The sequence below is a fragment of the Fukomys damarensis genome, unplaced genomic scaffold, assembly GCF_012274545.1.
Source record: "Fukomys damarensis isolate Sample0158 unplaced genomic scaffold, DMR_v1.0_HiC HiC_scaffold_30, whole genome shotgun sequence".
NCBI classification, from domain to species: domain Eukaryota; kingdom Metazoa; phylum Chordata; class Mammalia; order Rodentia; family Bathyergidae; genus Fukomys; species Fukomys damarensis.
The window spans coordinates 68,166,912-68,179,763 of record NW_022900942.1 but is presented as its reverse complement, the minus strand read 5'-3'; the positions used below and the strand labels follow the sequence as shown (position 1 = coordinate 68,179,763).

The following is a 12,852-nucleotide window of genomic DNA, read 5'->3' as shown; positions in this document are numbered from 1 at the left end:
CAATGAGCGTGGCCACCTGCTGGGCAAGCGGCCCCCTTGGCCTTGGCTCTGCTGTCTCCTCTCGGTTCGCGTTTGCTCGGGCCGGCAGAAGAGTGCTTACAAGCTGTGCGAAGATCCCGGCCGCCTGCCGCTTCTGCACCGCGTGCCGGAGCTTGAGCTGCTTCTGGGCGCTGTGCTCGTGGGAGGCCCCGCGGATCATGCATATTCTATGAGGGGCGGGTCCCGAGGCCCCGCGGATCATGCATATTCTATGAGGGCGCGGGTCTCGAGACCCAGAAGTTCGTGCGTATTCTATGAGGCCACGAAATTCGTGCATATTCTGCGAGGGGAGGGCCCTGAGGTGTCTGCCTGCTCCGGTCCTCTGCCCGGCTGTCCCTGCCCAGACATCTCTGGGCGTCCTAACCTTGCCCACCGAGCCCGGGGCCTGGGGACGGAGCTGCTGCGTGCCCAGAGGACACGGTGGCCGGACGAGGGCAGGACGGGTCCTGGTGTCTGTCCCTTAGCCTCCGAGGATGGAGCCCGAGCCTCCCCGTGGGGAAGGACTAGGTGAAGAGGGGTCAGGCCGGCAGCACAGACACCCAGGCCGGGTCCTTAGTACCCCGTGCTACAACGATTCACGAGGAGGCTGGCGCCGGGTTCATCTTGTTCATGCAGTAATCTATTTATATTTGCAGTAATCCTAAGTGGCAGCGACTGTTGTCACCATCATTTTAAGGGCTGAGAGGGACGAGTGAGAAGGGTAGAGTGCAGCCTCAGTGCACTCAGTGACAGACACAGCATTTGGAGACAGGAAAGCGCCCTCCTTATTCGGCGATGAAAAGTGCAAAGCCAGTCTTAGTCTAGGATCTGGTAGGAGCTCAAGGTACCTTTACAAAACAGATTTTTCAGCACTGGTGGGGATCAAACCTGGGGCCTCATGCATGTTGGGCAAGGGCTCCACCGCTGAGCTGCATCCTTGGCCCCCAAACGGCTGCTTTTTAAACAGTTATCTGGCCTCTTGGTATTCTAGTCTGTGAAACTGATCTTTTGTACTTTGAACCACTGGATCGGGATCTAGAATGCTAGTTGTCTTCTCAGGAGCAGCGAAGGAAGCCACGGGTAACTCAGCTCTGGCAGCCGAGGCAGCGCAAGCACCTGTTGCTAGGCAACCCCAGCAAACCATCATCTGCTCCCGGGTCTGCTACGAGTCCACCCGCAGGCACTCAGGGCTCGCCTTGAGCAGCACCGGCCAGCAGAGGGCGCAGGCCAACAGGATGGGCAGCGACCCCTCCCAGAGCAGGCCGCAGGGCCCGGTCTCTTCTAGGAGAATATACAAGGCACAAAATATGGGGTAAAGAGACAGAGAAAGGTGAGAAACAAAGCGGTGCATTTCCTACTTCTGCTGATGTTTAAGACACAGAAGGTAACAGGGAGGCTTAGTGCATTTGAAAGCTTACTTATTTAAATCTTTTATATTTAGTTTTGTGAATTTTGAATAATGATTTAAAATGTTGATTGAAGATGGCAAACGTCGACAAAGATGGAACCTGCTCTGCCCAGGGTAAGGTAGAAGGAAGTGGGGCTCCCCTGCAAGGAAGCACCCTAGGGAGGTTTAGTCAGCAGCTGGATGAGAAACCTCAGAGCAGCACCTAGCAGGCTTGAAAAATCGCCATAGTGAGGCATCACAAGGGGGTGGATGCACTAAATCCTACAGACAAATTACTACACAGTCTCTCTGCAGTCCTATACCTAACGGTCATCACAGACCAAAGCTGCACAGGCATGTAGAATTCTGGCACCGCACCTCAGAAGTTTTCAAGGAAGAATAGGAGAGCTCTGAGAAGGACATCAGGGCCAGGATGGAGTCCCCAGCTCCCAGCAGCAGGCAGGACCAGCAGTTGCTCACTCGTTCCTTCCCGAGTGTCCCCGTGGAAACACCCTGTGTGCATCATCTACTTTTACCAGAGCACTCCACGCCTGAACTGTAAGGCACTCAGAAAACACGGTGGTACCTTTCCTACATTATTACCGAAAAGCAGGGACATAGTCTCCCTTTGCCCTTTCTGTAATATTCTGTGGTCAGAGAGCTCAGAATTTATTGAAATAATGTATCTCCTTTTTATCCAACCCAAGTGACAGCTAGAAGTAGCTAGAATACCGGCACCATCCTGACCAAGCTTTAAATGCCAAACAACAGAGATGGCAGGAAAAGTGTGTTCAGTGTCCCTGGCCCCACCTGTGCCCAAAACCTAGGGCTGAAATATCCCCACCAGGGTGCTCGCCGTCACAGATGGTGGTTTAGTTACCATGCTGTACGGTAGGAAGCCAGAGACACTCTGAAAAGCAAAACCAACACAATAAAATACCCCAGAGAGCATAACAGAGGGAGGTGAGCAGAATGAAACCAACACAGCTTTACAGTTCAGAAAAAATCTGTGCAAGGGCTCTGGGAGGCTGAGACAGGAAGATTGAGAGCTCAGGTCCAGCCTGGGCACCTTAGCAAGGCCCTATCTCAAAATAAAAACTAATAAATCCTCAGGCCCAGTGTGAAAGCTCTAGCTCAACCCCTAGTTAAAAAAAGAAAGAATGAGTATATGGGAGCTACCAGCCTAGCTCCAGCTCTCAGGCTGAGCGCTGTCTGACTCAGGGCCCTCCGTGGGCCAGGTGTTGGCCTTGAAGGCCCAGCCCCCAGCGGAGCTCAGTGGAGCTGACTCTGCAGTCACTGGGGATGTGCTCTGGGAGGGGCAGTGAGCCTTGGCCTCTTCTTCTTCCGCCCTTGCACCCAGGCCACGAGGCTACTTTCTGTGCACCAACATCGCCATGTGCTTCCTGGCCCTGGGGACAGCTGTCCTTCTGTTCAGCAAACTCCATGGCAGTGAGCTGCCGGGAAAGCTGGCTGACAGCACCCACATTCATGGGACTGAGCATGGGCTGGTCCCTGCAGCTGACACTGTCCACAGAGGGGTCCCGACCTGGATAAGAACGCCGCGAGACCGATGTCTCCCATTCCCGAACGGCTGGACAATTGAGAACAGATACAGGTTGAGCATCCCTAGTCCCAAATCCCAAGTCGGAAATACTTCTCCATCCACTGCCTTTGGATGCTGACCTGAGCAGGGACACCGAGGACCAGGTGGGTGGACCCACATCCACTGTCCCTGGGGTTACCGGGGACCGTCGCTTGTCCCTTTCTGATCCTGGACTATGCAGCAATCCACGGTGGAGGGGGACCGAGGTGTGTCGTGGCCCGGGATCCCGAGGCGGAGGCCCTTGGGAGAGCGACAGAGGGCTGCCACCGTCCCTGAGGTCACTAGAGGCTCCTGGCCATGCAGCAGCTGAGACAACTGCTCTGGGGTCTCAACCTGACCAGAGCAGATCCAGGGTCCTCTCTTAAATAAAAAAAATTCCCCTTATCTTTCTTTTTGCTGTTTTGCTTGTATATTGGTAATTTCTCCTACAAAATAAGGTGTGGGCTTCTATATGGGTCCTTGTGGGTGCCATCTGGATTAGCTTTTGGCTGCAGCTTGCAACACTGAGCCAGTCTCTTCCCACACCGAGGTCCCCTCCTCAGGGACCCCTGACCTGGCTCTCCATTCAGCAGCAGCAGAACCTCTCCTCTCACCTCCATCCAGATTCGCCTCCTTTCCTCACTTTTCCCCACCCATTCAGTACCTTCTTTTAGCTCTCTGCTCCCTCCCCTCTTTCTCTTTGCTCTATATAGTTTCCTTCCCTCTTTCTCTATTAGTATGAATCTGAATGTTATTACTGTTTCCTTTTCTAGTCTCTTTCGAGGCTAGCACAACAGTGGAGCTCTTTCTGAACACATTCTCAGTTACCTGATCCCATGCGGTTAGCTTCTCAAGTGCTGACCTTACCAGAAGTTACTCTCACTCTCACAGCCTTGCTAGGGGCTGAACCCTGCCTCCAGGACAAGCCCAGTGGAAGCCTCCACATGGAGACACAGCCACAGCAGGACACATCCTGTGGAGGAAGCCACTTAGCCCCCTATGACACGGGGAGTCATCCTGCCCACCTGACCTCAAAGCTCAACACAGAAACACATTTAGAGTGAGACACAGGTCAACAAGGTATCTCCAGAAATACAGCACTCCATAAAGAGCCGATTCCACATGCATTGAAGTAGATGAAATTCCAAAGTAAAAAAACCTGATCGCTGAGATGATCATAGAGCTCAACGAAGACACAATAAACAGCCGAATGAGTCAAGGAAGACAGTAAGGGTATGAAGAGTCTTCTTCACTTCAGAGACAGGGATCCCAAAAAAGAACCAAGCAGAAATTCTGGAGACGAAATCTGCAATAAGTCAAATAAACAATGGGAAGAAAAGTCCTGGTGGTAGACAAGACCACCAGAAGAAAGCATATCAGGACTTAAAAGATAAGGAGGAGGTACCAGAACAGTCAGATGATGAAAAAGAAGAAGGAGGAAGAGATTATTTGACAGATCTGGATAAAGAAAGCTAAAAGAAAAAAATTTAAGGCTCACTGGCCTAGAAGAGGGTGTAGAAATACAGACGGATGTCAAAAAATCTAGTCACCGCCCTTGGTGTGGAAAACTTCCCAAGCTGAGGAATGAGAATACCTGAGCTAAGGGAGCATTTACAGCCCAAGAGACACAGAAGAGACCCTCTCCACACCGCATCAGTAAAAATGCAGAGACCCAGAGCAAAGGAAGGAGACTGAGAAGTCAGAGTGCACATCACGCCCAAGTGCAAACCCCTCAGGATAACAGCAGATTTCCCAACAGAAACCTTGACGGCCAAGAGGTCTTGGGATAGAGCTTTTCAAGCCCTGAAAGAATATAACTGCCAATTAGATTACCATCGAGGCTGTCTTGCAGAGTTGAAGAAGAAATAAACACTTTCCATGAGAAACACAGATTTAAGAAATTCACAACCACCACCAAGCCAGCACTGCAGGAAACAGGGAAGGGAATCCTTACAAAGACAAGGGTGGCAACAACTATGAGGCAGAGAGAAAGAGCAAACCTCACAGGACAGCAGTTATCGAATGAGAAATGGCAATGAATCAAATACCAGGAGAACAGCAACACGAGGCAGATCTTTAGCACTAACACTCAGGGTGAGTGGTTTTAGCTCTCCAGTGTAAAGACACAGACCGGCAGCACGCAACATATCTCAGGCCACAGACCAGAGGTGAGGGTGGGAAACAGCCCTCGGGGAGGCTGGAAACCCATAGCAGGCAGAAGCAGCAATGCTTAAATCCAACGCAGTTGACTTCAAACCAAAACTGGTCAGAAGAGACAAAGAAGGCCGCACATAATGGAAAAGTAAACAACTCACTAAGAAGGGCAATGGTTGGACATATTTACATGCCAGATGTTGGTGCCGCAGGGTCACAGAACAAACCCTACCTGACACAGAAGGCAGACCGGCCCTGTGCAGTGTGACCCTGATGTCAGCATCCCACCTTCCCAGTCACACAAAAACCAATTGAGAGACCTTGAGTTAAACCACACGGTAGACGATGAAATGGGTTTGACAGATGCCCGCAGAGAGCTCCACTCATCTGCAGCAGCAGAACACATTCTCTTCAGCAGCCTGCTGTCTCCAAAGTTTGGGCCACAAAGACAAGTCTCAACTCACAGCAAAGAACTGAAATAACCTCACACATCTTATCTAATCTCAGTGGAATAAAGCTAGAAATCAACAGCAAAAGAAATCACACAAGTACATAAAACTGAATAACATATGCTTTTGAATGGTCAGTGGGTTGCTGAAGGAATCAAGGGAGGAACTTAAAAACTCCTAGAATTAAACATTTCTGGAAGTACGACATCGGAATCTGTGGGACACAAGGAGAGCAGTTAAGGGTAGTTTTGTAGCTATCAAAAACAAAGTGATCCTGAACAAATAACTCAATCCTGCCCCCAAGTTCCTAGAAAAACAAGAACAAAACATGACTCAAAACAATAGAAGGAAATAAATACTAAAGCTCAAAGGAGAAATTAAAGCAACTGAGACTGAAAAAAATGCAAAGGAGGAATGAATCACAGTTGGTTCTTTGCAAAGATAGACAAGACTGATAAACCCTCTGCCAAACTTAGAGAAGAGAAAGACGAGGCCCACAAAACAAAATAAACAAAAGTACAATAGACATCACTGAAATCTAGAGTGTTATGAGAAATTATCTTGAAAGCTTAAATATTCGAATAATTGGAGACTTTAGAAGAAATGGATAAATCCCTAGACACCTAAGATCTACCTAAATTGATTCAGGAAGATGGGAAAAGTCTAAACAGATCAACAACAAGCACTGAGATTGATGCAGCAATTAAAACTTCATCAACCAAGAAAAGCCAGGACCCGAGGGCTTCACCTCTGGATGTGATCAGATTGCGAGAAAAGAACAAATACAATGCTGCTCAAACCTCTCCATGTAACAAGGGGTAGCAGTGCTTCCAAACTCATGCTACAAAGCCAACACTACCCTGCTACCAAAGTGACACAAGGACTCAGCAGAAGGAAAGCTACAGGCCAACATCGTCGCTGACACAGAGCCTGGGCTGGGACGGTGCTGCCCGAGCTCGGTGGCAGGGAGGACCAGGCCTGGGCCGGGGGCTGCTGCAGCATGGGAACACCTGCATGCTGGGTGCAGCAGTCCAACCCCTGCCTTTGGGGAGCAACCTCGTGGCCACTACACAAGGGTTTGGGTTCAAAGTCCTCTTCTGTTTCCCTGCTGTTTCTGCAAGCATGACGGTGGTGTCACAGTGCTGGCCAGCGGCACATATCCTGAGTGTAGGAATCATCGTCACCATGGGTTCTAACTTAACACACACAGACCTGCGTCCCCGCTACACAGGCTGGCAGGCGATGTCCTGGGGGACAGGAGCTCCGCTGCACCTAGCAGCGCCCCCAGCACCTGCCTGCACTCAGGTGAGCACGGCCTGGGCTGCTGGTCGGGAGCACTGTGTGGGTTTCACCAGGAGACTCTCCCCAGAGTGCACATGTGATGGAAAACAGGCAGAATGGATTTGTACCCACAAGGGAATACTGTTCAGCTTTAAAAAAGGAAAGACACTGTGATACGCGCTTAGAGACATCACCAAGCTGGGAAGAGGGAAACGTTCCGGAGATGGGGGAGTGGTGGCCAGCAGTGTGCTGTGCTCAGGGCCAGGAACTGTACTGAAAAGTGGTTCAGATATTTTACCAAAATGAAACAGAATCTTCAGCACAGTAACTGTGGAAGACAGAAATGTTTCTCAGTGACAACACACTTCAGGGTAGTATGCATTCTATTTTCTTTCTCAGAGGGATTTTATTTTATTTTTAATTAATGTGTTTCTGATACATAATGGCTAGATTGTTTTGGGGAGTTCGTTCTGACTTTTGAATAGTTAGGCGACATGGATTTCTTATTCTCAGGTACATCTACTGTGACCGTAGCTTCTTACCAGCAGGTGGCAATTAGAGCCGGAAGGCCAGGTGCGGGGAAGCCCTGCTTTTAACCATTAATTAACTCATTCATTCATTCATGGCAAAGCCCTTTGTAAAAATTTAGATTTATATAATGTTATGAAGTCCTGGGGAGGGAACCCAGGCCACCTGCATGGTACATCAGCACCGCACACCCCAGCCACAGCCCAACCCCATAAAGCCTTTTTAAAACATTTGACTGTGAATCAGGGACACTGCTAGTCCTTGAGTCCAGCAGGGAGGGAGGAACTGCAGTCAGATTACCGTGGGTGTGTGCAGACGTGGGGTGGTCAACTCCCAAGGTGAAGAAAAAATTCTTTCTGTGTCAGAGAAACTCTGGTACTCTGTAATCACGCCTTGTCTTAATCTTTAAGATACTGACAGGTGCTTTGTCCTCAGCATCTCGTTTGGTCACCACAGGAGCACATGGTGACCCACAGTATGGTCTGAGGGCGACGGGCAGTGGCTTCAAGAAGGCCGGGTGCCTGGGGGGCGCGCACAGCCTCCCTCCGTGCAGGCCAGCACCCGGCTCCTTCCCACCCTGCTGGGTGAGTCATCTGCACATAATGAGTGCAGCACACTCATTATCTCCGTGCCCCGTTGCCTCAGCAACTGTTTCATTTAGAATTTGACTTAGAGTTGAAAGCCACTGTACTCCTTATAATAGACAATCAAATGTACAAGAAATTAAACAACAGAAATGCATTTTCTACCAGGCGGGGACCATGTGCCTTTCCAGAAGAGCTGGGGTGGTGAATCCCACCTGCCAAGAACTGGGGTGGCCCCACACCTGTCCGCGTCTGCACCGCATGGCTTGTCTGTGTTTATCACGAGTCAGGGGATTTAAAGTACTATATGGCTAGGTCCAGGGTGTGGCTCAGTATCCAGTGCTTGCTTAGCGTGCCCAAGGCCCTGGCTACCATCGCCAGCTCCAACAACAAAAGGAAAAGTAAACTACAGCTGAGGATTAGCGGGCAAGAGGAATTCTCAGTGCTGACAAGTCCCGCACAAATACCCAGGACTATTACAAGACCACACAAAGGAAGGCACGCGTCGATGTATGGTTGAGAGCTGGGTTTTCAGAGAGGAAGAGGAAATGTAGACATGGCATGAGGAGAAGCCAGAAACACTTGGGAGTGGATGGGGTCTTAGGACTCACACGAACACGGGGCTTCCAAGAGACACAGTCACTTTCAGTGTGTGCACACTCCTCAGACAGGTCTGTGAGCATGCACATGTTCCTGTAGGCATGTTCCTACGTGCACACAAACATGGGTATATGCATGGGTACACATCTGATCTGAGCACTTATTCCCGAGCGTGTCTGCTGGGAGGCCCGGATGGTGAACCCAGTGCCCAGTGCTTGGTTTCTGATATAGCTCAGGAGGAGTAAGGGTTCTGCTGACCAAAGGCAGATTTGGGGGCAGGGTAGCCACCTGTATACGAGCAGCACTGCTGTACTAGGAGGGGCTCAGAGGACACCAAGGACTCAGCTGAGGACCCAGGAGCCAGCCAGAAGGACTACAGGGAGGCTCGAGGACTGAACTAACCAAGCACCAATGAGCTCTGAACTGTGGAGGGACAGAAGAGTCCTGTGTCCGAACCACCCCACTGAGGTCAGGGGCTAAACGGCAAGGGAGGAGGCTGCAGCAGGACAGTGGTGCTGGCAACCACCCTGGGGTGGACTGGGACAACTCCTCTGTTGCTGCCAGCCTTCTTGTGGGCGGAGGCAGCAGTTCTCGTGGGATGTCGGCGGGTTCTCCAGAAACTGATTGTTACGGAGAACTAGATTGGCCCAGCCCGTCCTCTCTGCCTTCTTGTCTGCTCACGTGACCTCTCCCTCCTCACACCCCTCAGGAGGTCATCTGCCACCAGGCCCTCATCAGAGGCAGTGCTGTGCTCTCTGGACTCCCACTCCAGAACCTGAGGTAAATAAACATTTGTGATACGCCTATGGGCTCTATGTAGCCAGCCTCTTGTGACTGAGTCTAAATTTCCAGCCCCTCTCCCAGTGCTCAGTTACCACCTGACCTCCACCTCCTGTCAGACCAGCCAGGCATTAGATTCTAGTAGGAGCGCAGACACTCCTGTGAACTACGCAAGCAGGGATCTAGGTTGTGGCTCCTTGCGAGAATTGGAGGTGGAGCTGAGGCAGTGATGCCGCAAATACAGATGAACACAGCAGAGAGGGCTGACTGCACTGCAGGCTTAAGTCAGAATCCAACACTTACTTTACTCCATGTGTGGCCATCCATTATTTTATTTACTGCTTCTGTCTGGGCCTCTCCCCTGTACTCTGTGCTTGTCTCACAGTTTGGTAGCACACAAGCTAACCTTGGCCACAGCGAGTGAAAACAATCATTAGAGGACTTCTTCGAAAGAGGGGAAAGGCCCAGTGATGAGACCACAAAAGACTAAAATGAGAACAAACAGAAAGCTGCATGTGAAAGAAGATACCAAGGGTCCTACTAAAATCACGGGTTCATTGCAACTGGTGATTCACATTCTCCAAGCCCACTGGTATAATATATGGCAACAGCTACCCAGTGAAGCCACTGAACCTTCAAAACTCGTCTACCGTGTGGAGCCCAAGCACCCTGCATTAAAAGATAAACCTCTGGAGCTTTCAAAAGAAAATAAAAACATATATTGCTGCGATATGATTCTTTTAATTCTTTTGGGAAGATTCCCAGCAGAGGGACAGCTAGGTCAAAGTGGACCTCTATTCCTAGTTATTTGAGGTACCTCCATACTGATTTCCACAGTGGTTGCACCAGTCTACACTCCCACCAACAGTACAGAGGGTTCCTTTTTCCCTACAGCTAGGCCAGCATTTGTTATTGGCATCTCTTGAATGACCAGTGATGTTGAACATTTTTTCATATGTTTATTTGCTATTTCTACTTCTTTGTCTGAGAAATGTCTGTTCATTTCAGGTGCTCATTTTTGGAGTGGGTCTTTAAATTGGGGAGGTCTGATATTTTTAAGTTCTTTATATGTTGTTCTAGATAGTAGCTCTTCGTCTGAGGAACAGCTGGTAAAAATTTTTCCTACATTGTGGGTTGTCTCTTCATGCTGTTGGCAATTTCTCCTGCTGTTCAGAAGATTTTTAAATTGAACAACCACAGGTTTAATATTTTTTTACCTGAACAGTTAAAACATTTGCAGTGAGTAGTAATATGTTGAAGTGTAAAAGATTTCAAAGTGTCAAGGTTAATATTAACTCTTTAAAAGTTCTCAATATACACAAACTCATATAAATTATAGATATCATTACTTATATGTCTGCAATAACATATAAACACCAATCTCCTTCCCTAGCCATACTGATATATAAAGTAATAAATCTCTGAGCTATTCAAGGCAAAAAAAGAGGCTTTGAAAAATAAATCTTTAAAGAATAGTTTTAAAAATAAAGTCCAAATATTGCACAAAATAATTTAACTGAAAATATTACTATCCTGCAAAACAAGTTTAAAAACATGTTTTGTACTCTATAGTGAATTCCATTTTGTACTTCAATAAAAGAATTTATGGGAAGTCTGTGTTGAGATAGTATGTGTTTATATTAACTTTGATAGAAATTCAGTTTTTAGAACTGAGCCTCTGTCTTAAAAGTTCATCTATTTGAGTCTTATACATATTTTCTGCATCTTCAAGATCTAATCAAAGTTTGTGCAGAAGCTTTTTAATAAGAAGTGATCCCACTTGCTGATTGTGCTAGTTCACGTGCAACTGGGGTTTTGTTCATGAAATACTTCCCTATTCCAATGTCTTCAAGAGTTCTACCTAACATTTCTTCCAGCCAGTTTACTATTTCTATTTTAATATTTAGATCTTTAATCCATTTTGATTTTCGTTTAGTGCATGGTGAGAGGTCTAGTTTTAATCTTTGGCAAGTTGAAACCCAATTTTTCCAGCATCCATGTTCATAGTGGCACAGTTTGTAATAGCTAAAACTTGGAAAAAGCCCAATTGCCCGGCAACTGAAGATTGGATAAAGAAAAAAAAAATTTTAATAACACGGTGTACTACTTGGCCATAAAAGAATGAGAAAGTAGAAACATTTATAGCTAAATGAATGCACATTGAGGCGATACTCTCAACTGAAATAAACAGGACACATGTGTAAATACCAAATAGTTTCTCTGGTGTGAGAAACTGAAAGTGTAAATAAGGATCAAAAGGTATGACAGATAATGTGAAATAGGAAGAAAAGGAGCAAAGGGGAAGGGGAAGTGGGAGGGGTTGGGAAAGGAATGGAATTAATATAAGAAAATGAAACAATGGAAACAAAGTCTTTGTAAGTAGGGAGGAATGGAGGGAGGGAGAGGTGGAAGGGGGCAGGGGAATGGGGAAGAAATAAGAACCGATGCACATCACGTAAAGGTACAAATGTCCAATGATGAACGTCACTGTATGTATACCTAAAATGTACCAACAAAATAAAATTGTTTTCTAATTAAAAAGGAAAAGAAAAATATGAACACGAACAGAAGCAATCACTGGCAGCCTCCACCCCGTCGAATGCGTCTGCACTGCGAGCATCATTCTTAGTGGCTGTGTTGCTAAAGCTGAGGCCCTGCACTAACACATCACGTAGGTACAAATGTCCAATGATGAACGTCACTGTATGTATACCTAAAATGTACCAACAAAATAAAATTGTTTTCTAATTAAAAAGGAAAAGAAAAATATGAACACGAACAGAAGCAATCACTGGCAGCCTCCCCACCGTCGAATGCGTCTGCACTGCGAGCATCATTCTTAGTGGCTGTGTTGCTAAAGCTGAGGCCCTGCACTACTGATGAGAGCTGATCCTGCCTGCCGCTGACAACATTTGTCCTGAACTTTTAGGAGAGGCTGCTGTTCAACAACAACATGGGTTCCTCCTTCAGCTGGCACCTGGACGAATTGATGAAACAGCAGGATTCTGAGGCCCAATTGTTAGACAGGATTAATGAGCCACTGTGATACACAACCCAGGTCGATGAGTCTACTGGTGCTGACATCAAGGCAACAGTGCTCGTTTTCGGGTGATATACTTTTCAGGATGGTGTGCATGAGGACATGTCGTGCACTTTCACCACCAGGCAACACCACAGTGGCAGAACTACAGTGGTGCCTCGGTTCATGAACTTAAATTCTTTCCACAGTTCTGGTTGTAAACTATTTCTGTTCAAGTCAACCACTGTATCCAAGTCTTTGCTGATCACATAGCGGGAAACTGAATTGGCCACTTGTGTCTGTTTATGCAAGGATGGAGTGGCTGCCACAACTGGACAGCTTTCCGACTTCACTGCTCTGGTCAGAGTCTGTGCACTGCCATCACGGAGAAATGCTGGCCGGCCACAGAATGTCACCCGGACCTAAGGACGTTTTGCAGGAGGCGATTTAGTCATCAGCCATGTTCGAGT

At 47.9% G+C, this 12,852-nt stretch overlaps 1 protein-coding gene across 1 annotated transcript in view; it reads right to left on the bottom strand.

Annotated features, from left to right (window-relative positions):
• Positions 1-199, bottom strand: part of Gnal (G protein subunit alpha L) — a 67,646-nt gene extending 67,447 nt beyond the window's left edge. Inside the window, exon 1 of the mRNA XM_033757423.1 lies at positions 101-199. Coding sequence (XP_033613314.1) covers positions 101-199 — 99 coding nt within the window. The remainder of the gene's footprint in view (positions 1-100) is intronic.
• Between the last annotated feature and the right edge of the window lie 12,653 nt (positions 200-12,852).